The 26557-nt window shown below is 46.6% G+C and overlaps 1 protein-coding gene across 2 annotated transcripts in view; it reads left to right on the plus strand.

The window, feature by feature from the left end:
- The first annotated feature begins 228 nt into the window (after positions 1 to 228).
- The window catches only part of ADGRD1 (adhesion G protein-coupled receptor D1), a 139752-nt gene continuing 113423 nt past the window's right edge, over positions 229 to 26557 (plus strand). The window contains exons 1-5 of one of the 2 annotated variants that reach the window (XM_065889968.1): positions 229 to 294; positions 379 to 415; positions 8084 to 8167; positions 10301 to 10396; positions 12424 to 12546. In XM_065889968.1, the coding sequence (XP_065746040.1) occupies positions 229 to 294; positions 379 to 415; positions 8084 to 8167; positions 10301 to 10396; positions 12424 to 12546 (406 nt within the window). The remainder of the gene's footprint in view (positions 295 to 378; positions 416 to 8083; positions 8168 to 10300; positions 10397 to 12423; positions 12547 to 26557) is intronic. The other variant, XM_065889969.1, reaches the window with a different exon arrangement.

Consider the following 26557-nt stretch of genomic DNA (forward strand, 5'->3'; position numbering starts at 1 on the left):
ATCACCGAAGACCCTTGTGTCCGGAGACGAAGACGAAACACCCATTAACTCTCACGACCCCTCTGCCTTAGCTCTCTGCAGTTCACAAACGCTAGGGAAACAGAAGGTTTTCTTCTTTCCGGAACCTGGGAAAATGTCCCTTTCCCAAGGGAGCGAAAGTTAGAGGCGCCACTTTGTCCCAGACCCTCAGGAACTCTGCTTGGATCGCGTTTTCCCTCCGCAAAAACTATGAGGAAGCTGCTGCCTCTTTGCTGCTGGCACTCCTGCCTGCTGTTATCTTACTGTGGTTTTCAGGTAACGTCCCCAGGTGGTGCTCGCTGAGATGGGACTCGCCGGGAGGTGCCCCGCGTGTCTTACAATGTGGTGTTTTGTATGCAGGTGCACGGAGCCGACACCAGGTCACAAGCCCATCCAGGTAAGTGAGGCAGCTTCCCTCCCGGTCTGCTCACTACCTGCTCTCCGTGCCCAGCCCGGGGTCTGGAAGCAGTTCGCTTGTTTGTCTCTGAGGCTGTGGGCGAGAGAGGCCCTTCTTGGGCTCCTCTGGCCCCACCAGCTGTCCTGGCACCGTGGGTCACTCACCATCCTGCACCTCCATCTTGGGGAAGCAGGTCTCTCCGGGCCCGGATGCTTCTGGTTCTGGGGCATTCAGGACATGGGGGTGTTCACCGGTGAAGCATCTTCTGTCTCTTCCTTACATCATGTGTCTCCAGCACAGATTCACTGGAGCTGACTTAGAGCATCGCCCCCCTTCCCCGCACCACCCCGTCCTGTCCCCATCTCTCCGATGGGAGCTTGATTCCTCCATTTCCTCTGAGGAAACCCCTCGCCCAACCGGCTGGGTCCGCTTTTCCTTTGCCCCCCCGAGTCCTCAGTCTGGAAGCACCACCCTGAGGCTTTCCTTGGGGAGGATAGAGGAGACATGAAAACTTCCCTTGCCCCTTCCCAGAGGGGGAGGCCTGCGTGACGGTGACGGGAATTCGCTTTGCCAGCCCTTGTTCCCGTTTGCTGCTCGGCTGGCATGCGCGTGGTAGAGGGGACCCTACACTAACGTCCCCAAGTCCTCGCTTGGGAGCCCGGAGGACAACCCCGGCTGTGGGTGAGCATGCCTCTGGCCACAATTATCGTCACGGGCAGCCCTGCCAACTCCATGACCCACCAGAGATGGCGGGTGCAGCATCCCCGGCCCCATCCAGGTGGGAAGCCAGTTCCCAGGAGAAGGCTCCGGTCTCGTGGGAGCACCAGAGCCGTGCGGGGTGAAGGTAGACAATGGGCGGGACTCTGTCCCCTTTGGAGTGACGCGGCCGTCGCGGTGGGTGCTGGAGCACCCCGCGATCACTGCCACCTCCGCCTGCCGTCTCAGTGGTACAGGGGCTGCCGTGTCTCTTTCATCCGCATGTTTAAGTTCAATCTTTTGTTGAAAAGGGTGTGAGGGCGGTGAATTTCCACAGGCTCCCCTTTCCTTAGCCAAAACGCTGAAAGAAGGATTTGGGGATAAATAGGTCATCTAGCATCGCATCAAACAGAGGCTGTTCGTGCCCTGTCGCTAACTCACAGCCGACAGCTCACGCTGGTTTCCCAGGAGAGATGTGTGTGTGGCCAGGAAGGCGACAAGGCAGCCCTAGGACCCCGGCCGCAGTCAGGGTGGGAAGGGAAGCTGTAGGGTGTTTGCCATGTGGTCCCTTGGCCACACTGCGGCCCCCCGGTTCCACCCACGTCCACTGGCATCCTTGACCCTTAGCTTCAAGGAGTGGCTTGAGCTCAGTCTTGGTTCCATAGAGAAACTGCTGCTCTTACATCCTACTTTAGGGTAGAAAAAACATTTCTTGGTCAACTAACTACCTCAGAGAAATAATAATAAAACTGACGATCGTAGAAATATTACTACGAAGGAGCAATGTGCGTCGGGGCCTGGGTGGACAGCCAGAGTGCATGGCGTTTGGGGTCTTAAGCTGCCTTGTCAGCAGCGCTCTGTAGCTGCGAGAGATTCCTCCGCATTGAATCCTCCCGTCTCCAGCAACCTCTCTTTCTTCTTGTTCTCCCCACCCCACTTTTAAATTTTATTTCACTTAAAAATTTTTTTATTACTTTTTATTGGAGTAGAGTTGCTTTACAATGTTGTGTTAGTTTCTGCGGTACAGCAAAGTGAATCAGCTCTGTGTATACACATAGCCCCTCCTTTTTGGATTTCCTTCCCATGTAGCTCCCCTCAGAGCACTGAGTAGCTTCCCTGTGCCCTACAGTAGGTTCTCATTAGTTACCTATTGTATACATAGTATCAACAGTGTGTATATGTCAATCCCAATCTCCCAGTTCATCCCACCCCCCTCCCCCTTGGTCACCCCACATTTTTAAACCTTTATTTCCTTTTCTTCCTCCCGCCTTCCTTGCTTTTTAGAATAAAAATGAAGGCTGATATTTACTGAACATCTAGGTGCTTTTCTCTATTTTTTTTATATCCTATGGACGAAACCCTATTGCTTCCTCTCCTTCCCCCCTTCCTTCCTTCCTTCCTGTTTCCCTCCTTCTCTCCCGCTCTCTCCTTTTCTTTCCTGTCATCCTTTCTCCCTTATTTTCTTCCTCTCGCTCCTCCTCCAGTCCTTTTATTTTGTCTTCTCTTCCTCCTCAACCCCCTTCCTGCTGAAAAGTCTGACCCCTGTCATCCGTGCAGCATCAGCACCTGGGAGGCCTGATGCATTTCTGCTTCTGACCCCTGAAGCCTGCGGCATCCTGCGGGGAGCCCCAGTGGAGGAAACCTGATTCCCAGGACTTCCACCCAAGGGCATCCGCCTAGGCACACAGGGAACACGCAGAGACCCTGTTCCCAATGGGAAGAAATTTGGAAACACCCTGCATGCCCATCCGTGTGGGAAAGGCTGCATAAATTGTAGCCTTGTATTCTAAGGAGCAGGAAGCAGTAAATAAAAACGCCAGCATGATGGCGTACTGGGTGCTTTTACGTAGCTCCCAGGCAGTCCCCCCCGTGCTCTGAAGCTTTGTCAGCCTCCAGGTGAGGAAGCGTTGCTGCCCAAGAGTAAGTGCTCTGCCCGAGGTCCCAGCGCTAATAAGACATAGTGGTAACTAAGGTCACAAATTTGGAGGGAGCTGGGGGTGGCCAGACTCATACAGAGGTTGTTGGAGATGAGAACAGCGTGGTCAGCCCAGTGGGGGAGGTATGCCCGGGATGCTCGGTGAGCCGGGGTCCCCAGTAGAGGCTGGACCCCTAGTGTCCTGAAGGGCAACCACACCAAAGCTTCCTTTCTAAGGTTCTAGGAGGACTAGTAAGCGTTTCCTGTTTTCTCGGTATGGTACCCAGCCCTGTGCCTTACAAATACTAGGTGCTCGGTGAATACCTGTTGGCTGGATGGCACACTGTCCGTTGAAGCTTTGCTGGTTGTCTGGTGAGCCGAGTCCCTGAAGACAGACAGCCTGTGTGATTTTAACACCCAGCTGGGGGTTTGGCTTCGTTTTCTGCCTTGCCTCTCTATACTAGCCCGGGGAACTCGATATTTTCCTGGTCTTTATCTCTACCGCATAGATACATATTTAGCGTCATCAGTAATTGAAAAAGAACTTCGAATCGTTTCGAGCATTTGTGTGTTTTGTGACTGTGGACTGACATTTTGTGCCAAACTATAGCATGCTGTTGGAAGGACCACCAGGGGCTATTCTAGCCCACCTCCCCATTCGAGAGTTGACGGAGGTGAGGCCCAGAGAGGGGAAACTGGGGACTCCATCCCACACCTGGATCCTTTTCTCTGGCCCCAGGCTGCCCGACTTCTTGCTCTGGCCCCGAGGACGGTGCTAGGAAGCTGTGATGTTGGATAAGTCTAAATCCACAGATGGCGACGGCCAAGAAATTGCCCATCACTTGAAAAAAGTTTATAAACATGCCTTTTACGGATAACTTCTGTAATGAGGGGACTTAACAAACCATGTCATTATCCAGAAGTTTCCTGGCCCTGGGGTACCTAGAGCAGCTGGTTCTATTTCCAGGAGATGGGGGCAGCTCACCTCATTGGCCCCATTTAGATGGCAAGGAGGCTAACACAGGTGATTATAGTAATTATAATTCCCGTAGTTATGTAGTGGGTTTTTTCCCTGTGTGAATCAATTGTTTGTTCCCTTTATTTATTTTTATTTTTTAATTGAGATATAACTGGCATGTAAAATTAATAATGAGTTTCAGGGGTACAACATCATGATTTGGTATTTGTATGTATCCTGCAACGGTCAGCGCAGTAAGTCTAGTTAACATCCGTCACCAACCTCGTGTTGTATCGTCTCTAAAGGACCCTCAGAGTCACTGGGTCATGGCAGGGACTTCATTCCTCATCGTCCTAGTGCAAACACAAAAGTGTTTATGATATAATTTTTAAAAATAATGTTTATACACTATTGAACAAATGGAAATTTGGCATTTAGAAATCGGGGGGCATCAGAATCACATAGTCTTTCTAGGTTTATTCTTTTCTTTACTCATTATTGCAATTTCATCATTCATTCCACCTATATAGTTTTTTTAAGAATTAATTGCTAAAAAAAAAAAAGAATTAATTGCTAACATTAAAATTTGGGGGAGAGTTCAAATGCAAAAACCTAGATTTCTGACACACACATACACATGTGCACGCACACACGCACATACACACACATGCACACATACACACATGCACACATACACACACACACCAGGCTGTGTTTTAGACACGGGGCTAAGGTGCAAATAGAACAAACTCCCTGCACTCAAGTCGCTAAGAGTCTGGTATAGGAGGCAGACAACAAACAAATATACTAACAAACAAAAATGTTCAAATTATAGTGTAAGCCCTACGGGAAGACAAAACAAAGCATTGGGAGAAAGAGTGGATGGTGGTGGTGATGAGGGGTGATCAGGGAAGGCCTCTTGGAGGGGGTGTCCTGAGGGCAGAGGCTTGAATGACAGAGTCGGTTATGCACAGCGAGAAAAGAGCAGGGGGGACAGCAGGTGGGTCCCACTGTGGAATGAGCTTGGTGTGTCATGGGCCAGGCAGGAGGGGTCCGAGATCTGCCCAAATTGGCAGGGACCAATTTTCCTCTGTGTGGTGTAGATTTCCGTTGAATAAAATCGGTGGACACGTATTGCCCTACACAGATTCAAGCGGTGAGGGCTTCCCTTTACCGACACACAGAGTAAGTGACAGGGAAGGGACGGAATGGGGAAATCTGGAATAAAAGCTGAAAAGGAAAAATGAAAGGTTTTATTAGCTTTTCTTTTTGAATATTGATACCCTGCCCTCCCTCCCCCTCTCTCTCACCAAACTGGATCAACAAAACATTAAGTATGGATGAGAAATTCTTGCTGAAGCCCTGATTTTGAAAAAAATTATTTTATTGAAGTAGAGTTGCTTTACAGTGTGTGTTAGTTTCTGCTGTACAGCAAAGTGACTCAGTTATACACATATAGACATTCTTGTTTTATATTCTTTTCCATTATGGTTTATCCCAGGAGACTGGATATAGTTCGCTGTGCTATATACAGTAGGACCTTGTTGTTTATCCATTCTATGTATAATAGTTTGCATCTGCTAATCCCAACCTCCACTCCATCCCTCCCCCACTCCCCCTCCCCCTTGGCAACTACAAGTCTGTTCTCTATGTCTGTGATTCTGTTTGTGTTTCATAGATAAGTTCATTTGTGTCATTTTTTTAGATTCCACGTATAAGTAATATCGTACAATATTTGTCTTTCTCCTTCTGACTTACTTCACTTAGTAGGATAATCTCTAGGTCCATCCATGTTGCTGCAAATGACATTATTTCATTCTTTTTTAGGGCTGAGTAGTATTCCATCGTGTGTGTGTGTGTGTGTGTGTGTGTGTGTGTGTGTGTGTGTATCACATCTTCTTTATCCATTCATCTGTTGATGGACACCCAGGTTGCTCCCATGTCCTGGCCATTGTAAATAGTGCTGCAATGAACATTGGGGTGCATGTATCTTTTCAAATTACAGTTTTCTCCAGATATATGGCCAGGAGTGGGATCGCTGGATCATTTGGTAAATCTATTTTTAGATTCTTAAGGAAGCTCCATACTGATTTCCGTAGTGGCTGCACCAATTTACATTCCCACCAACAGTGTAGAAGGGTTCCCTTTTCTCCACACCCTCTCCAGCATTTATTTTTCATAGGCTTTTTGATGATGGCCATTCTGACCGGTACGAGGTGGTACCTCATTGTAGTTTTGATTGACGTTTCTCTAATAATTAGCAAAGTTGAGCATCTTTAGTAGATATTTTTATGATTTTTGGGTTTTTAAAATCAAGAATAGGTTAAGTCCTTCGTTTTTTCAAGGGTTCTTTCATATGCGTTAGCATGATTTTACTGTTTTCTTCCTGAGAATGTTGTATAGTTCTTATTCTTTTGTTCTTCAGTGTCTTGGTTGCATTTATAAATGAGAACCTTTCTTCTGTTTGTTAGAATTATTATTTGAATACAGGAGAGCTATTGACATTTGCATATTTAATTTGTATCAGCCTCCTTACTAAATTCTTTTATTGTTTGTAACAGGTTTTCACTTACCAAATTCTCTTCTTATTTGTAATAGTTTTTCATTTTCACTATCAGGCATATATCATTTGAAAATAATGATTATATTATCTCCTCTTAAAAAACGTCTTTGGGCTTCCCTGGTGGCGCAGTGGTTGAGAGTCCGCCTGCCGATGCAGGGGACACGGGTTCGTGCCCCGGTCCGGGAGGATCCCGCGTGCCGCGGGGCGGCTGGGCCCGTGAGCCATGGCCGCTGAGCCTGCGCGTCCGGAGCCTGTGCTCCGCAACGGGAGAGGCCACAACGGTGAGAGACCCACATACCGCAAAAAAAAAAAACAAAAAAAAAACAAACACGTCTTTTACAATGAACAACACAAAGATTACTTTATTAATTTTATCTTTTTGGTAATCTGGCAGACATTCAAGGCAGTTGATTATTATTTAGTCATCTGGGCCATTATTTCCACTTCTGGGAACTGTTCACAGAGAAATAATCCAAAAGAAGATTCAAGTTAGCAGAACAATTCAATGTGTGATGGTGTAGCCTCTCCAGGGACTATTACCCAAACTCGATTCTGAGAGTTAAATCAAATAATTTGTATGGTATTAAGTGAGAAGAGCAGAATAAAAAAGAACATATCTGCCTACAATGATGTCTATGCAAAGTACAAGGAACATAAAGGTAATTTTGAAAGGATTCATTTTTAGGATGGTGGAAGCAGAGAGATAACAGAAAGATCAGGACAATGCAGGAGATGCGTATGGAGGACACCAGTCGGCTGGGTGACTCCTGAGGGGGCATTTTCTTCCTTGTCATAACAGATAGGCTAAGAGTACAGTTATCTTATAGATTATCATCAGAGTGAAACGACGAAGTATTTGGTAAAGAACCTTACACAACGTCTGCACAATATCGGCGTTGGTTTCCTCCTCTTTTTCAACCTCATTTTTTTTTTTTTTTTTTGCGGTACACGGGCCCCTCACCGCTGTGGCCTCTCCCGTTGCGGAGCACGGGCTCCGGACGCGCAGGCCCAGCGGCCATGGCTCACGGGCCCAGCCGCTTCACGGCACGCGGGATCTTCCCGGACCGGGGCACGAACCCATGTCCCCTGCGTCAGCAGGCGGACTCTTAACCACTGAGCCACCAGGGAAGCCCTTCAACCTCATTTTTTTCTCTTGTCTGACTGTATCAGCTATGTCTTCTAAAACGCAGGAAGTAATAATGGGATAATGGACATTCTTGTCTTTTTTCCTGACACGTATGGGTGTGCTTCTTGTGTTGCACCATTAGGCATGGTGGCTTTTATTTTCTTTGGTTAAAAGGTATCTCTCTATTCCTATTTATTATGTTTTATTCTCTAAAAACACTCATTTACTGAGTTTTTTGAACACTGGGAGTGTGTATTGAATCTATTCAAATGCCTTTTGAATACATCCCACAGTCACTCTGACACTTTTACCCTTTCCCCAATTCCTGATGGAGGTGGTAAGTGGTTCCTTATGTCCAGCTCTTTCTTTCCTAATGGTGATGTAACATTTTTTTTCTTTTCTCCCCCAAGGGTTTGACGTCTTGGCTTCTGCTTCCCATTACTGGCCGTTGGAAAGTGTGGATGGGATCCACGAACTTCAGGAGACAACTGGAGGTAGACGGGGTGGGGACAGTAACCAGGGCCCCAGGAATGCACTTTCCCTAGGGAATCAGGGGCCGTTGGGAGGGACAAGGGAACAAAGAGCGTCCACTCTGAAGTCAGCCTCGATGACGGAGATGAATAAACATTTGTGTAGCTTCCCCCTAATCATTGTTATGGCAAGGGATTTTACTAGAACTTTTATATGTTTTTATGGTTGAAGGACAGAATTTATGCTTCAAAACATTAAGATGTGCATTTCGTCCAACAACCTTTAAACAAATGCAGTTGTTTTCAGCTTTAAGCGGTACATGATGGATCAGTCTCTGGACAAGTCCCGATGTACGTTTTCTAGGTGGGCACAAATGGGGTAATCTACATGCCTGCCAGAGCGGGGGCCCATTGGAACCTAGGGCCAAACGTCATGCCAACGAAGACTGACCCCCCTGTTTGCGGGGTCATGATTTCACTTAGCAAAGGTACCCCCCCCACACACCTACCTGTCAGCTCCTCTACACGTCACTGGAAGCCCTCCTGTGAAAAGATCCAACATCACCTAAGATGCTTCCAAGGGTCCCCAATTCCATGGAAGATAAAGTTCCTATCTGAAGTAATTCAGACATTCCGAGAAGGAGAAACCCCAGACAGCCCTGAGCACTTTTTGCATTCCAATAAGAAGCTTTTTTGAAGTCTGAGTTTTGAGTGATTTGGGATGCTTTGACATTTTAATTTTTATTTCCTTATTCCACTTGATCATGTCCAACGACTGATGTGTATAACGGGAGAGTTATGTACGGCCGTCCTGGCACGCGCTCAGATTGTCTATATGGGTTCTTTGTAATGGATTAAACGCGCCCCCCCACCTTGCTGATTACTATGCTTTCCACACCAGCACACTGGTGTTTTCCTTATTCCTGGGACTTCACGTGCTGCCATAAATTGCCACCTCAGATTCTAAAACCTTTTTTTTTTTCTAATTTGCAAATTGAGAAGCATTACAGCTGAAGTCTGCGGGCACCCTTAGAGGAGCTCAGTCAAGGAGCAGGGTCCCTGAAGGGCGCTGTCCTCCTGTGTAGGGCCACCGGAGGCCCTGCCTTATTCTGCATTGCCTCTTGCTTGTCTGCGTATCAGGCAGCAGTGGCGGCCACAGGAAAACCTGGACTGGGCCACTGGGGCTCCATATTTTCTCGAAATAGTCTGTACCATAGGGATGGAAGGTCCCTCTGATAGTTATGTGATGACTACCTCAGGTTAAAAGAAATGGTTTCCCCTTGTTATCATCTAATTTTCTTTTCTCAGGGCCTTTACTTTAAAGCCTTTGAAATGAGATCATTCCAAGTGGAAACTGCATTGTCAAAAGAGCTCCTTGTTTAGGACCCAGGCGCTATTTTAGGAATTACTTCAAACAGAGCTCCAATAAAGATCCGTATATTTCTCTCCTCACCCCCTCAACTCATTTCATCGCCATAGATTATCAGATAGAATTACACTGTGGTTGAAGTTTGTTCACCCCAAGTGTTATTTTCCCGTAAATCTCGAACTCTATCGGTGTTTGTCCCCAGACGCTTGAATGACGCAGGTTTCCCCGCACTGTTCTGTTGGATCCATTCTTTACGTTACCGTGCTTGACCGCACGTTTCGGTTTGATTCCAGGCTTCACGTTTTACTCCTGGGGATAGTTGAACGGTGTTGGGAGTCATTGCATGGAGGCACTGCTTTGTCATTTGTCGCTGAATTCTCTGTTGTTTTGTCCATTCGTCATAATAACACGCGGGTGTTTTCATGCCGTGTCGCTGTTTCATCAGTTCTTGTGACATCACAACCGTTCATCCTTTTGTTAAGGCTATTTTATGGCCGAGTTCAATTTCATATCTCTCAACTAAGTATCTGGATGGGAACGGGAGCCAGCAAACCGCAACCAAATACAGCGGCGATCACGCCCTAGGTTTGGGACTGAACGGGGCCGCTGGACTTGCCCTAATGTCCCCTGAAAAAATAAGAGGGAGGTGGGGTCGGAAGAGAAAATCCAAGCTGTTTGCGGGATGAAAGGCACACTTGTCGATGCGTGTTGGGTTGAGAGATATGTCGGTTCCATTTGTTTTTGTGTCACTCATTCATTGTGCTTTTTTCTTTTGTTGTTTTACCCAGCATTACGAACCCACAACCTCACTGTACTTCCTCCCCATAATTCTACCTTTGTATATTCCAATGACTCTGCCTACGCAAATTTCTCTGCAACTGTAGGTGAGCACACGTTTCTTCTGCGTTCTGTCGAGTTTGGATCCACAATGAATTGAAAGGCCATTCCAAGTTGGTTCTATATGAATTCCCTATATCTTGACTAGCAAACAAGCAAATAACCAGAAAAAGGGTCAGAGATCCAGGGTATTGAAGATAACAACTTCGAATTAGGTCTAAAGGAGTTACCACGGATTGCAGTATATTAGGGGGTGTCTCTACGCTTTCAAGCGACCAGGGTCTTCCAGACCAGCTGCTTGTTTTCAGAACAATACAGACATAAGATGAGCAGTTTCTACAAATAGAACTTGTTTGGATTTTTAAATGGATTCTTTGGAGGAGGAAAAACATGCCCTTTGAATGGAAAATTAAAGTCGATTTTAAAACACCTCATCAAAAATTTGATCTCTTACACACATTAAAATCGGCATTTCTTCTGTAGCTGGAATTTTTTTTTTTAATCATTAGAAGCTGTCTTCTAAGACACACCCACAAGAGTCATGGCTAAATGACTATCTTATTTAATAGCCTCCAGAGCCCGTATGTTTCGGATTTTGCTTATGTAGTACAGAGCAGAATGGATAGTAGCAATTGGGCAGCTCTCTGTCAGTGGGGAGAGTCAGCTCAGGTAATTTAGGTCTCCCTCCTGATCTTTTTACAATATGTAACCTGATTGCTCTTTCAACTATGGGGGGTTTCGCTTCCAAAATTAATTTTGCCAAGCAAACAGTCTGGTTTAGGGGTTTATACAGCCTCATTCAATCATGAGCTGTGAGTTGCCCATGTAACTTTGTAATATGTAGATCATCTCCAGCAATAAACGAGATAGGTTAAAAAAAAATAAGTTTAGGGCTTCCCTGGTGGCGCAGTGGTTGAGAGTCCGTCTGCCGATGCAGGGGACGCGGGTTCGTGCCCCGGTCCGGGAAGATCCCATGTGCCGCGGAGCGGCTGGGCCCGTGAGCCATGGCCGCTGAGCCTGCGCGTCCGGAGCCTGTGCTCCGCAACGGGAGAGGCCACAACAGTGAGAGGCCCGCGTACCGCAAAAAAAAAAAAAAAAAAAAAAAAAGTTTAAACACGATAAGGAAAAACTTGAAGCCCTTTGAGTTGGTATCCACATGCCAATGGTTGTCAGAAAATCTGAGCTGGGGTAGCAGTCGGTCCAAGAGCCTCCAGTGCTCTGTACGTCTTCATCTGGCTCAACGGCTCCAAGGGCAGGAGGCATGTGCCACAGGGCAGAGGGTCATCTGGGTGACTTTGACCCCAGTCAACAATACGTGACTCATCACCCTTGGCTTCAATTCTGTAAACCACTGACATCGCACTGACACCATCAGAGAGGTTTGCTATGGGAATGGGACAAACAAAAAGATGGCGGAGCTGGCGTCTCTGCCAGGACCGCTGGCCCTGCGGTCTTGTCGTTGGCGGGCTCTTCTGGGACGACTCGAAGTGTAGCTCTGCATGTCCTTCCTAGAGTTTGAAAATGAATTCTCTGAAAATCATGGGCTCCCATGTCTAGGATTGGGGGCTCTCAATGAGAACTCAAAAGGAGAGCAAGTTCACATGTAGTTTTACGTTCAAACTTGAATCTCAGTGTTTTACTTGGAAAGTCTAGTGTGAAGGTGGCAGTGAGAACCCATGAAGAGGTGGATGGAATGAGAGTTTAGGACAGTAGGAGAGTCTAATCACATGGCTTCTGGTAACTCAACTGTCGGCCAACGTAGCAATTATAATAGTGTTATATTATAGTACATAGTATACACTGGTATGATATTAATGTGATAAAATATTAATAGGATAGAATACTTAATATTTAATATTGACACAAATGTATATTATTTGTGATTTAGTTCTTAATTATGAAACGTTAACTACTGTTAGTATTATATAATAATATATAATGTTCGAAATATTTAATTATAAATATAAATTAACACAGTATACTTAGACGTAAGTTGTTTGTAAGCCTGACACATCTCTGGACGTTGCATCTCATGCGATCGTTAACCTACAGTGTTGCCATTCTTCTCACTTAGATATTGTAGAAGGAAAGGTCAACAAAGGCATTTACCTCAAGGAGGAAAAAGGAGTCACATTTCTCTATTACGGAAGGTACAAAACTTCCTGCATCAGTAATCCAGCACAGTGCGGCCCTGAGGGTGAGTGATGAGCTCCATTCTTTTTCTTTTTCTTCTTCTTCTTTTTTTTTTTAAGTTCATTTCATTGCCAGGTACCATCTGTTGCTCTGGGCCATGGCAGATGTGAAGGCGAAGTTCGGTGGCAGGAGGCGTGCAAATGTCACATACGGCTTTGAGGGGAGGGGAGGGGAGGGATAGGGAAGCAGACACCTAGAATTCTAATGAGAGACGGGTCCTGGAGATGGAATTAAAACACCGTCTCATGTCTCATGAAGGTGCGAGAGCAAAATATTTAATCTTGTAAAGCAAAATCAAACACACAACAACCACCAAAAAACCCAAGAAACAAAAAAGAACCCTCCATAAAAAGCAGACACAGTGATGTCACACTGGAGTTTGGATGGGGCCATGGAGTTTGCGGGAAGTAAATTGATGGTGTGGCTCACAGAACGTTATTTCTGGCTCCAGGATGTTGGCGATGGATCTGGGCGGGGCGAGCCTTTTAAGGCTTGTCCCATGGGTTTGCTCCTTTTATATCCATCAAGATTGGAGGGAGCAGAGGAGAGAGATGTCCCAGCAAGAGGTTGCTGGTCTGTGGTTAAAATAATGCACATGGACGAAACACATAGATGCAAAAGAGAAGTTAGGAACCTATTCCTTCTTTTTTTTTGCTTCTTCTTCTTCTATGAAAAGTAAACTTGCTCTCCAGTGTCTGAGTGTCTGACAATGGACATCTGAGCCACATTTCAGAACTTTCTGGGAAATTGTTCTCTGCCATTCAAATCAGCTCCCAGTTTCCAAGTTCCATTATCCTAAGGAAATAAAACATTTTCTTTCTAGGAAAGAAGAAAGTTTAATGCAAGCCAATTTGAAAGCCCTAAGGCTTTTTGGACATCCAAGGCCTTATCAAAACCGCCCTGTGATGAATTCATTGTTCTTGGCTCTGGGCCATAATGGGTTACATTCCAGTAAAAGTAAACAAAAGCTTAACAAGGTGATAACATGTGGAAGGAAACGTTTTGGACTTCGCAGAACCCAGAGTTTTGAGAAAGGGTTTCGAGGTCCCAAACCACGCCAGGTTTACTAATCCACAGTTCAAGCTGTTCCTGAATTCAAACAGCCCTATAAACACAGCAGCCTTGTTTATTCCTCTAAATTTAAAACAGCCCCGCCTCAGCTACGAGGGCTAAGAGAAGCAAGAAGGCAAGCACGCCTGCCTCAGCCCTGCCGTGTCCTGCCTCGGTCAGGAAGGCTGTGAGGGGGGGGCGGGGTCTCTGCCTGGTCTCTCTCTGGGTCTGTAGGGAACGGCCTCTCCCGGAGGACAGGTGTCTCTACGGCCTCAGCTACCAACTGGAATTGACCCGTGTGGGATGGAAGGTCCCGGGAATTCCAGTGGCTGGGACGATCACAGATGACCAGCCTTTGAAGGCTGACTATGATGGGACCAGTGGGGCAGCCCAGCTATTGCAAATCAGAACTATTGGGAGGTTTTACCTGAACTCTGCGGTCATAAATTAAGAGGCCTCCGAGCTGACTCTGGCCTGTGGCTGCATTTCGTTTTGCAAAATCACGGAGTTAAAAACTTTTAATTAGTTGCCAATGTTGAAAAATAGGAAGATTTCACATAAAAATATGAATTTCCAATTTCTCTTGAGAAATCCAGCCCTCCCAGCCGCCGGCCCATTCTAATTGGGTGGGGCTGAATGGAACGGCCCCCTTTGTGATGGACATTGCCCTTTGGTTCATCACAGACGTCTGACCCTTTGATCATTGGGCCGGTGGGGCACAGAGCACGTTAACGGCATGGGCTCTGAGGCCAGGTGGCCTGGGTTCCAGTTCCTGTTCTAATGCTTTCTGCGGTGACCTTGGGTAACCATCTAACCTCTGAGTCCAAGTTCCTTATCTGTAAAACGGGTCAATCAAAGTACCTTGCTCATGGGGTTGCTCTGAAGACTGGCACGTAGTTGGTCCAGCACTGAGAGGCCCTTGGGGTCAGGTTTGGGTGGCTCCAAACTTCCCTCCTGTCACCAGGATCTTGGAACTCACCCAATCTGCTCGCTTGTATGTGACCCTGTGACAGGGGCTGACATGGCTGGACTGATCATAACAATGACCCACAACTGCTAATCATTCAGTGTTCTAATCCCATTACATGTATTAATTCATTTCATCCTCAAAAAATAAAACGAGACAGACGAGAGCTCAGGTGGTAGAGAGAGCTGTGAACTTTGGCTTCACCTCCCACCCTGTTGACAGCTTTTCCTGTGTCATGTTAACTGGAGCCTTTTAAGGTGTTTTTCGGGTGGCCACTTTCTCTAGAGAATGGCAGATATCCAGGGAAGCCAGGGAGCCTCAAGTCAGCCTCGGCCCCCAGAGACCGTGCTGCTGGGGGGCTTAATGGGAATGCAGAGGGAGGTTGGGTATTCCTCCATCCTCCTCCCTTGGGGTGGTCTTCAGACAGGGCCACCGGGCATGGGTGCCATCCTAAGGACCACTGCATGCATCTCCCCGTTTTACTGAGCACATCCTTTGCTCTGGTGGGTTTCCCTGGGGCCTCAAATAGCTTGTATTTCTGGGTTTAAGGAGGACAGCGAAGGTCTGTCCGGCATTTTCCAAATCAAAGTCCACGTAGCATGTGAAGTAGGTGAGATGATTTCGGGTGCACTTGGAGCGATTAAACAATTAATGGTTATGTTTTTATTTTAAGATAGCTCGTCAGAAGCTTAAGATAGCTTTCATAGATATTATTTAGGATGAGGCTTCAGTAAGCAGTAAGCTTTGAGCGGGTTGACTTAAAGAACGGTGTTTCATAATAATAATCTAGGTGCTGTTCAGATAAGATGAAAATGTGAGTGATTGAAACGTAGGCAACATTGGATCAGCCTTTTCAGATACATTGATCTAGCGTCCTCCACGTGTTTTTCTGGAGGTGATGGTGGGCACAAATGTATGTCCCATTATTCTCATAACGAAACTTATATATAGATAAGGTTGTTATAATAATAATGGGTTTTATACATATATATATATTGGCCTCACTGCACAGCTTGTGGGGTCTTAGTTCCCTGACCAGGGATCGAACCCGGGCCCCAGCAGTGAAAGTGCCGAGTCATAACCACTGGACCGCCACAGAATTCCCCCAACATTTCAATAAAGAGAGAAACGCTCCCCATCCCAGTCTGGCAGGTCGACTGTTTCCATATTTGTGATTTCCCAATTCTCTTGTGGCCTCTGTTCATAGTTTTGGCTGATTTTCTTCTTTTTAAAGCATGTTTTAGGAGACAGGATTGAGGTTTAGAGCTTTTCAAAAAAGGAGGAAACATCTGAGCAGTTTAGCTGTCCCTCTCCGAGTTCTCAGGTAGAACGTGGAATCGTATTCCTCCGCCAGGCTACTCACTCCAAGCTCTCGAACCCACACCTGCTCACCCTAGGGCTTCTCTCCACCGGCTCAGCCAGCTTCCCTTGTTTCTCTGAGCTGAACGTGAGGCCTGCCTTTTGGCAAATGGTGTCTCCTGGGCAAGTTTTCTCATGGGTGCTGGGTGCAAATGCAGGAGGAACTTTTGAGAGAAAAAGGCTATTTGAACATTAACCGAAGGAAACACAGTCTATGTTCCGTAAATACCGAGGTGTGTCACTGCCAGCTCCCACGACTAGCAAACACACAACCGGGGAAACTCAACGTGGGAAGGGACTCTTCCTGAAATGTTCCAGCGTCTTGTTTCATTCCCCTGTAGACCGTGAGAGCTCGGCTCGAGTGTTACTTTTGCAGGGATGCGTCCCAGACCAGCCGCGCTCCTCCGTCTGTGTTCTCACATCTCCCTGAATGTTTTCCCTCCAGCCCGTGCACCAGTGGGGATGACCTGCTCATTGTCTGTCTTCCTTCTTTGGCCTTTAGCTCTGTGAAGGCAGGGACTCTGTCTCGGTCACTGCTGTATTTTCAGGGACGGGTGTCAGCGTCGTAGATGTTTGATCCATGTCGCTTGAACAGATACGTCTAGTCTAACTGTCTTTTTGATGTTAAATTCTTTTGAATGCTTCCCCAGCAAATGTCTGATGGGCTGTCATTTGAATATCACCCTCGATGGGTCCTTCTCCATTCCTAAAGGGGCCTGTCCCATTTTTGCACTCCTTGGACCTTTAGAAACTTATTTCTGTTATTGGATTAAATTCCATCTTGAGTAATTATCTCTAATTTGAGTTCAACTCTAAATCACCTTGGCTCCCCGCAGGAAAGACATTCTCTCTGCTTTACTCATTAGCTCTACCTTTCCTCCCTCTGGAAATGTGCCCTTTGCTTTTCCTCTCGTGCGTTAGAGCTTCCCCTGCTTATAAACACCAGGAAGCCTGCTACAGCTCCGCAGCAGCAGCTGGGAAACCTCACAGTCCACATTCCCTTCTTCTCAACTCCAATAGGACTTTTTTGCCCTTTGCATTAGGTTACTAAATTTAAAAAGCTGTCAACAAAATGCTAAAATATTTGCAGATTTGAGTTTCAGGACGGTAATTTCCAGAATGGTCTGCTGGATACAGGCTGGGCATGGATCCAACTTCTGTCTCCCTCCGATGACTGGGGGTTATGGGGCTGTTGGAAAGCCTGATGGAGCCTCAGAGAGAAGTATTCATTCAGTATGCCCGTTTCGCAGAGGGGGAAACCGAGGCCCAGAGGGGGCACAAGACAGCCTAGAGCCACATGGTGATTTAGTGCAGAGTATCTCAAAGTGTTGTTTCCAGACCATCAGCAGAAGAGTCTATTGCAGAGATTGTTAAAAATGGAAGTTCTCAGGCTCCAGCCCAGAACCCACTGAATCAAAATCTCCATGGGTGAGGCCTGGGAATCTGTAGTCTTAGCCAGGACCTCCAGGTGATTCTCATGGACCGAATCACAGAACTGGCCAAGGCTGACTCCGTCCCACAGATGTGTTTTGTTTGCTGGCATTATGTCGATTCTCACATATTTTATATTTTAATCAGCTTTCTAAATTGTTCTCGACAGGATGGGTGGGTCCAAATAGCCTGGCTCACTGTTTGCAGAAACAGAGCCTCTCTCACGGTGCTTTAAATGTTTTTTTTTTTTAAATTAATATCTAATTCCTATATAAGAGAAAATTTCATGAAAAAGTCTATACTTCTGACTTCTCTTAAAAAAATCAGAAAATCCGACAGTGTTCCCTGCCCACTGGTTACTGACTGTTTCCTTTGGAATGGTCCAGTGGTCTCCAGATTTCCTGAGTCCCCAGCGTTCTCAGTTCCCTGCTTGCTGAGACTGAAGGGCAGCTGCCACTCACCTGTTGGTCTCATAATAATGAGAAGAGAAATGGTTAGTGTGAAAGAGAGTCCTACAGCACCAGGCATTTCTAGAAGAAATTAAGCAGAGCCTTCTTGGGGGGCAAGAAGGGTAGACATGAGTAGTATTTGATATATGCAGTGTTTGATCTGAGAAGGTGTGTCTGCGTGTTGAAAGATACAGCCTGAACCGCCTTCGAGAAACACGCTGGCCGTCTTACAGAGTCAGTCCTCCTGGCGAGATGGGCTTTTGAGTTTACGGCCTCTGTCGTGTACACTAAAGTCTGAGAAACACTGCCCCTTTGGGTCTCTATCATCTTTCTCTCTGCATTTCATATATCACATGTTCTCCTACCACTGCAAACTCAACTATGGCTGAAGGTGGAACTCCTTATCTTTCACCCGGTGTCTCTACTGTTATCCAGATTTCCCCGCCACTATGACCTTCAGCTCTTTTTCTCTCAAAAGTGTGCTCTTTGCTGTATCATTTCTCCCACCGTATTTGATCGTTACTTCCTTATCTTGTAATCATGGAGCTGGAAAAAAATCTAAGGATACAGTGTGGAAGTGTCACCATCGTCACAGCTTCTCTTTGTCAAGTAAAAATCTGATATTATTAGGGAAGACAACACTGGTCCATGGAGTTGATACCTTGTAATGTTTCTACTCTAAGAGTAAGGTCTCTCGTATTCACTGGACCATATGTAGCCTCACACTTTGCTCCTCAATTGTTCTGTGTGTCTAGGATGAATAAGAGAATCTTGTGAACCATTCTCTTTGTGGTTTTTTGGCAGCTGGGTCTCCACAATGTTGAGAATGGATGAGAGTAGATCACTTGAAATTTGTACCGAGGAAACTTACACAGCCAGATGTAATTCTATTCTCACAGTCCTAAGGTGGACAAAAAAAAATGGCATGTCATCCCCTTAACTCAACTTTTGTAACGTCGACTATCCAGGCAGTGAGGCAGGATGTGTTTATGCCAAAGAAGAATGCCAAGAGCGGGTTATTTACTTTAATAGGTTGAGGTTGAATGATGTAATTATCTAAATTTCCAGTCATGCTAGAATGTTTTTGAGACTAGTGATTCTTAAATTTCATTCACTTTTAAATTGTTTTCATGATTTTTTTTAACCATATACACATAGCGCCTGAACTATAATACTTATACCTTTTCTTTACGTTTTACTTACTTTGATTCAATTGAAAAGGAAACTTTATATCACCCTCAAGAACTGAAAACCAATCTTGGTTCCCATAAGTAGAAGATACCTATACTGTTGAATTCTACGTGGGTACCATGGCCCACCAGAGGCTCTAAATTTGAGATGTGGCGTTTCTGTGTTAAAATGGGGATTAGCAGTTGTTACTTACGTACGAATGGACTTTCTCCTTGTCACAATCAGAAGAGCTGGAAGACCATCGAGAAGGGACTCACGTGATTCATGTTATGTGAAAGCACGCCTGGATGCTAAAATTTTCTTGGAGAAAGTGTCCGACACCAGAGGGGGTGGAATTGTCAACTCTTAGAAAGATGTAGGTGAAAATCCTCATATCTACCTGTACTCTGCTGAAATGCAGAGGTAGGGATCACACCTCAGGGTCTTAGAAAATCAGAGTTAGGCATCTACGGCAGAACCTTGCTGGTGGACTGCTACCTAGGTGTCTGGGTCTTTTCTCAGCTTAGCCAGGAAGCCCAAATCTCCCCATCCCTCTCTCCCAGCCTGTGCTCTTTTGGAAGCACTCGGCAGGTGGTCACTCCGTAGAGATGCTCTGCCACCAGAACCCTGCACACTTGCTTCTTTCCTCCTCCTTCTTGGCCACACCGCACAGAAAACGCACTTAGAATCCTACAGTTGGTTGATTCCCTTGACATCCTCTATTCTTAATAAAGAAACCACAGCCCCAGTTCTGGAGCCTCTCTCGACCAAAACCTGGGAGAACATCCAACTTCCATGCCTGAGATACGCCGTAATAAAATTAGATGTTGAACCAGCCAGATCAGATTAAAGGCCTTCCCAACCGAGCAGAATCGCTTTTCTTTTCTTTTTTTTTTTTTACTTTTATGAAATCCTTTTTATTTTGAGATAATTGTCAATGAACACGCAGTCAGTTGTAAAAAATAATACAAAGCAACCCAACGTACCCTTAACCCATTTAGCAGTGGGTGAAGCTGAGTGATTACGTCAGGCAACTTGAGGTGGGGAATGTCCTGATCTCCTTTGTGGGCCCGGGGTCATCACAGGCGTCCTTACAAAGGGAAGGGGCAGAGGGGCAGAGTCAAAGAGAGATGTGAGGATGGCTTTGAAGTTGGGGGAGGGGCCGGGAGCCCAGGAACGTGGGCGCCTCTAGAAGCTGGAAGAGGGTGGGAACAAATTCTCCTCCGCAGCTTCCCAAGGGGACGCAGCCCTGCTCGCCTCCTGATTTGAGCTCAAGCGAGACTTCTACCTCCAGAGCCCTGAGAGGGAATCACGTTGTTACCAGGCATAGAACTTATGCGGTGATTTGTAGGAAACTAACACGGAGGTACCGTCTCAGATTTCCCTCCTAACCGCAGCTCTCAGACCCAAGTCTCTCCTGGCCACATCTGCCTCACCAGCCTCACCTGCTTCTCTCTTACCCTCCTGGCCACATCTTGTCGCAAGACTGATATGAGGTCTCTGCTCCTTAAACGTTCCACGGTCCTTCGTCCTGTGCCTTCCCTTGTCCGAGTCACACCCGTTCCCTTCAGATCTCAGGCAAAGCGACCTTCAGGAAGCCTCTCTCAGCCTCCAGGGTAGATGGCGCCCTGCTCCGATGCTTGTCGTCCTTGTCTCTCCTCCCTGAGCTCCTCACACCCGTCACTGGGGGGACTCCCGCGTGACTGTTCACGTCGGTCTCTCCCTGCCCACACGGTAGTAAGTCCAGGAGCCCAGGGACCCCGGGGTCTGCTCATTTTTCTGCCTCCAGACCCTCCCTCATAGTGTCTGACGTATATCAGCCACTGATTAAATGTTCGTTGAATGAATGAGGGTGCTGCTATGAACTGAATGTGCGCTCCCCAAATTCATGTGTTGAAATCTTATCCCTATGATAGTATTTGGAGGTGGGCCTCTGGGAGGTGGTTAGGATTCAATGAGGTCACGAGGGTGAGGGGTTAAGGCCCTTATAAGCAGAGGAGGAAACACGGGCTCTCTCTGTGTGCACGTACCAAGGGAGGCCACGTGAGGATAAAACCAGCAGGAGGGCTTTGCTGGCAACATGATCACAGCCTCCCAGCTTCCAGAACTGTCAGAAATAGCTGTTGTTTAACCCACCCAGTCTGTGAGGTTCCGTTACAGCATCCCAAGCTTCCCGCGTCAGGTGTTATCTGAGGTGAAACCACAGCCCGAGAGGGAAATTGATGGCCTTGTTGTTTTTTTTTAAGTTTTATTGGCTTTAATATCAAAAAAATTTTTTATTGAAGTATAGTTGATTTACAATGTTGTGTTAGTTTCTGCTGTACAGCAAAGTGATTCAGGTATACATATGTGTACCTTCTTTCTGGTATTCTTTTCCATGATGGTTTATCACAGGATATTGAATAGAGTTCCCTGTGCTCTACAGTAGGACCTTGTTGTTTATCCATTCTATATATACCAGTTTGCATCTGCTCATCCCAGACTCCCACTCCATCCCCCCGCCACCCACCCTTCCCTTCGGCGACCACACGTCTGTTCTCTAGGTCTGTGAGTCTGTTTCTGTTTCATAGATAGGTTCATTTGTGTCATAGTTTAGATTCCACATATAAGTGGTATCATACGGTCTTTCTCTGTCTGACTTACTTCACTTAGTACGATAATCTCTAGTTGCATCCATATTGCTGCAAATGGCATTATTTCATTCTTTTTTATAGCTCAGCCGTATTCCATTGTATACATGTACCACATCTTCTTTATCCATTCATCTGTTGATGGACACTTAGGTTGTTTCCATATCTTGGCTATTGTAAATAATGCTGCTATGAACATTGGGGTACATGTATCTTTTTTTAAATTTATTTTATTTTATTTATTTTTGTCTGCGTTAGGTCTTTGTTGCTGCTCGCGGGCTTTCTCTAGTTGTGGTGAGAGACTCTTCGTGTGGTGCGCAGGCTTCTCGTTGCAGTGGCTTCTCTTGTTGCAGAGCACGGGCTCTAGGCACGTGGGCTTCAGTAGTTGTGGCTCGCGGGCTCTAGAGCGCAGGCTCAGTAGTTGTGGCGCATGGGCTTAGTTGCTCCGCAGCATGTGGGATCTTCCCGGACCTGGGCTCGAACCCATGTCCCCTGCATTGGCAGGCGGATTCTTAACCACTGTGCCACCAGGGAAGCCCACATGTATCTTTTTGAATTAGAGTTTTCTCTGGATATATGCCCAGGAGTGGGATGGCTGGGTCATAGGACACTATTTTTTAGTTTTTTGAGGGACCTCTATACTGTTCTCCATAATGACTGCACCAATTTGCATTCCCACCAACAGTGTGGGAGGGTTCCCTCCTCTCCACACTCTCGCCAGCATTTGTTATTTGTGGACTTTTTAATGGTGGCCATTCTGACCGGTGTGAGGTGACACCTCATGGTGGTTTTGATTTGCGTTTCTCTGATGATTAGCGATGTTGAGCATCTTTTCATGTGCCTGTTGGGATGGCGTTGGTTTGGATGCTCTCAGCATCACTCCACCACTCCAGAACATTCTTGAGCCTGCTCTGCTGGCTCTGGGTGGTTCTCATGGAAACTTGCTTTCAGCTGGTTGTCACAGTCGACATGTGTGGATAAGCTCATGTCCTCTCATGCCATTGCACTGTAGGTGGACGTGTGTCTCTCACAGGCCTAGGGCCACCTCTGTCTTGAGCCAAGTCCTCTTGGAAACGGGAAAGGATGGAGAGTCTCCTTGCTCCCCCTCTCACCCTGCAGCCGCTTCTCCAGCATCCTCCCCCGAATCAGCCACCCACAGTAGTGGTCAGGAAGGAAGGAGAGAGCCATGTGCACATCCTTGTGGTGGCCTTTGGTGGGACTTTGGGGTCAGGAAGGGGACTCCTCTGTGGATTGTCAAACTTCAGCTGAAATGTTGTAAGCAGCAGAAATGCAACTCAGCTATGCTTCGGGGATTTATTGAGTGGATCCAGGTAAAGACTGTGTTCTGGTTATCGACTGCTGCGTAACAAGCACTCCCAAACTTAGCAAGTGCAACACAATTTAGCATCACCTCTCATGGTCCTGGGGGTTGCCAGGGCTCTCACGCAGCTGCAGCCGTGGCGGCCAGGACTGGGTCCTCTGAAGGTGCCCCTGAGGTGGATATCCAAGACCACTTTCTTTTCTTCACTCACATCTCTGGCACCTCCAGCTCCTCTACATGGTTTCTTTCTCCACCAGCAGAGTCTGGACTTGTTCCATGTTGGCTTTGAGCTCCAAGAGGCAGAAAGCTGAAGCTCCCAGGCCGTTAACAGCTGCACCTGGAACTTGGCCATGGCCACTTCTGTTGACTCCGCTTGGTCAAATCAGCCAGAGGGCAGGTGGAGAAATTGGCCTGAGTCTTGGTGGAGAGCGGGAAGGTCACATGGCATGAAAGCAGATGGGATGGGAGACGGTGTGGCTTCTTTGGGAGATGGAGCGTGCCACAAGCTGGGTCCAGGTGCTTAGATAACATCACCAAAATTTGTGTTCCTCCATCGCTCTGGCTCTGTTCCAAGAAGGCTTTCCAGGTGTGATAGCAATGTCCGCCCAGAGTCTCCAGGACTCCCTTTTATTGGCTGAAGCCTGTCCATCTCTGAGCCAGTGCCTGTGATTCCAACTGGTCCAGCCCATGGGAACCTGGGGCTGTGTGGTCAGCCCCACCCGATCTAGAGGAAGTAGGAGTGGGGAGGATGGTCCCCCCCCAAGAACGTGGAGGTGCTGTGCTGGGCGAGGGAGGATGGATGCCGGGCTGCTACATCACCTGTGGGTCGCCTTGCCCTCCCTGCTGCCTGCTGCTTTGGTCCACTTTGAGTTACCAACATGCAGGGCACGGTGCTGAGTCCAGGGGTCTGGGAAGAGCTGCTCCTCTACCTGGAGAGATTCCCTACCCACCCCTGCCTGCCGCCTCTGCCCCGCCCACAGCAGACACTGAGAGGATAACGCACAAGAAGACTTCCTCGCCTAGCCCAGGTCTGTAGTGTGCATTTTTCTCCTCCATGGAATGCCTTCGAATCTTTTTTGTCTAATTCAGTGAGTGAGTCCTCTCCCAAACAACACTGTCTCTAAGGGAAGACAGAGAGATGACAGGTGCAGACTCCAGAGCCAGACCGCCTGGTTGAAATACTGACTCTGTCGCTGGCTGTGTGGCCTTAGACAAGTAACTTTACCTCTGTTGGCTTCAGTCCTCTCACTTGTAAAATGGGGACCGTACTAACACCTAGCTCATAACCCTAACTATAACCCTAACCCTAACCCTAGTCAGGAGGAATAAAAGAATTAATACATGAAAATTCTTGAGATATTCTGTCTTGCTCAAAGTAAGTTCTCTTTAAGCAGTAGTGATCCTACTTTTCTTTATAAGGTGTTCTTTATATAGTAAGGAAATTCATTTCTTGTTTGTTCAGTGTTTTACAAAAAATTTTTTCCTGGGTTGTCATTTGTCTTTTGACTTTGTCATGGTAAATTTTTTGCCTTGCAAAATTTTGTAATATTTATGCACTCAAATGTATCCACCTTTTCTTGGGATAGCTGGATTTCTTTTCTTTTCTTTTCTTTTTTTTTTTGGTCTTATTGAGAAAGAACTTTCCTCACGTTATTTTTTCGGACGGATGAGGATTCAATGCTCATAAGAAGAAGAAAAGTATTGAATCAATTTGTCAATATTGCGCTTCTTTTTTTTCAGATTTTTTCTCCTTTGTACTGACAATTCCAAGTGCAAGAAACAAAGTTCCTGAAAATGCTAATATTCGAGGGCTCGTTGTGAATCTTTTAAGACTCTGTGAAGACATAAATTGATATTTAAACACAAGCTGTTCCTCAGATAGAAATGATTATTTTGTAGGCTGAATGAACAAAAATGAAAAGCTTGGCTTATAGTAACCATTGTTTGCTTCAATCTTCCCTTACCTAATGCCAAATTGAATGTTTTATTTTTATTTTTCTTCCTGGACAGAAAGATATTTGGCCAAGACAGGAGTGAAAGGAATTTTTAAATGCAGCTAAGTGTTTGGAAAAAATGGACTTTTGTGAATCCCGCTGGGACTTCGTTTCATAACAAAAGTTTCGCAATGTGCCGTGTTTGTGTCCATGTGAAATTGGTTGTTTCTGAGTGGAGAGGCATGGCAGGAAGGCTTGGGGCTTTGTTTTTGGACTCTGCGCCACTGCAGTGCAAGGCAGACAGAAGTACTGGGATGCCCCGGGCCTGGGAGTCCCCTCCACCTGCTGAGTGGGACAGTGTCTGGGGCAGCCCAGCCGCCCTCCGAGCAAACTGCTAAAGTCCCATCCTTTCGTTGGCGTGACCTGTGTCCCAGGGCACTTTTGGGGACTTTCCTTTTTCCTCAATAGCCCTGAGAACATGCTCCTTATGTCTCTGAGCTCTACCCTGGAGTCTATCTGAGCCTCCTCTGTTATTTTGAGGTTCCTCTTTACATTAAAAAAAAAATTAGAGAAATTCCAAACCAGGGAATTATATATTATTATGAATTACATATATAATTCTAATATATAATTGTATATTAATTAATAATTAAATATTCCCATGATGATTATATCATCGTGCCATGTTTTACATGTTTATATTCATCGTATTAAGGCTTTCGACCCACAAAGGTATAATGCAATGTTATTGTCACGAGACGTTTGAACAACTCGTGACAAATGTGTTGATCCATAAAGCATTACAGCCAGGATGGGTGGTGATGCGACACAAGTTGGTACTTGATGACAAATGTCTTCTAGTAATTCAGACTCTCTTGGACTGTGCCCATGATCTCACCTGAAGATAAGATACAAAGTCTAAAATTGGTGCCATTTATATAAATAAGGCCCAGGGCAAATGGCCGCCCCCGCTCCCCTACCAGCCCCATCCTGGGCCTGTTTGGATCAAGTCTGGGCACCTCCTCTCTCAGCATCAATGAAGCCTTCCCACCACAGAGCCTGGGCCAGCTTGGGAGGGATGAGGCCGCCTGAGTTATTTCCGGCTTTCACCACCGAGTCCAGGCAGGCTGCACGCATTCTCACACACACACACACTGTTTACTTATGGGCAAAGAAAGGGTAAATGTTACTGGATTCAGAGAAGCAGAGTGGAGGTAATCAGGGATCCAAAGAGCAATTCCAGGAGCCTCCGGCCAGGAGTGGCCACTGTCGCCCCTCGCCCGGGAGCCTGCCCCTGGGTTGCACAGTGATCGTGGGTCAGGGTCTTCACCATCGAGGGCTGGCCTTGTTCCTTACACTCCCCCTGCTTCCAGTGATGGAGACACACCCACCAACGGGCCAGCTTGTTCATACCATTTAGTCCACGCGGAGCCTGGGGACCGGCTCAGGAGTCTGCGGACTGGCCGTCTCGGCTGCCAGGGCCTTCGTGTGCCCCACTTTGATGGGAATGAACAGTTGTAGGTTTCAAAGCCTTTCAAAGTGGCTTCCTCTCTGACTAGAAATGCCCTACTGGGAATTTATCCTAAAGGCATCTAATCTGAGATGTGCAGAAAGGTTTAGCTTCCGGTTCTGTTTGGGAAATTAAAAGTCGAAGGAAACTTTAAGACACAGCCATGGGGGAAGGGGTTTGCTGGTTTTTTTTTT

The sequence above is a fragment of the Phocoena phocoena genome, chromosome 13, assembly GCF_963924675.1.
Source record: "Phocoena phocoena chromosome 13, mPhoPho1.1, whole genome shotgun sequence".
NCBI classification, from domain to species: Eukaryota; Metazoa; Chordata; class Mammalia; order Artiodactyla; family Phocoenidae; genus Phocoena; species Phocoena phocoena.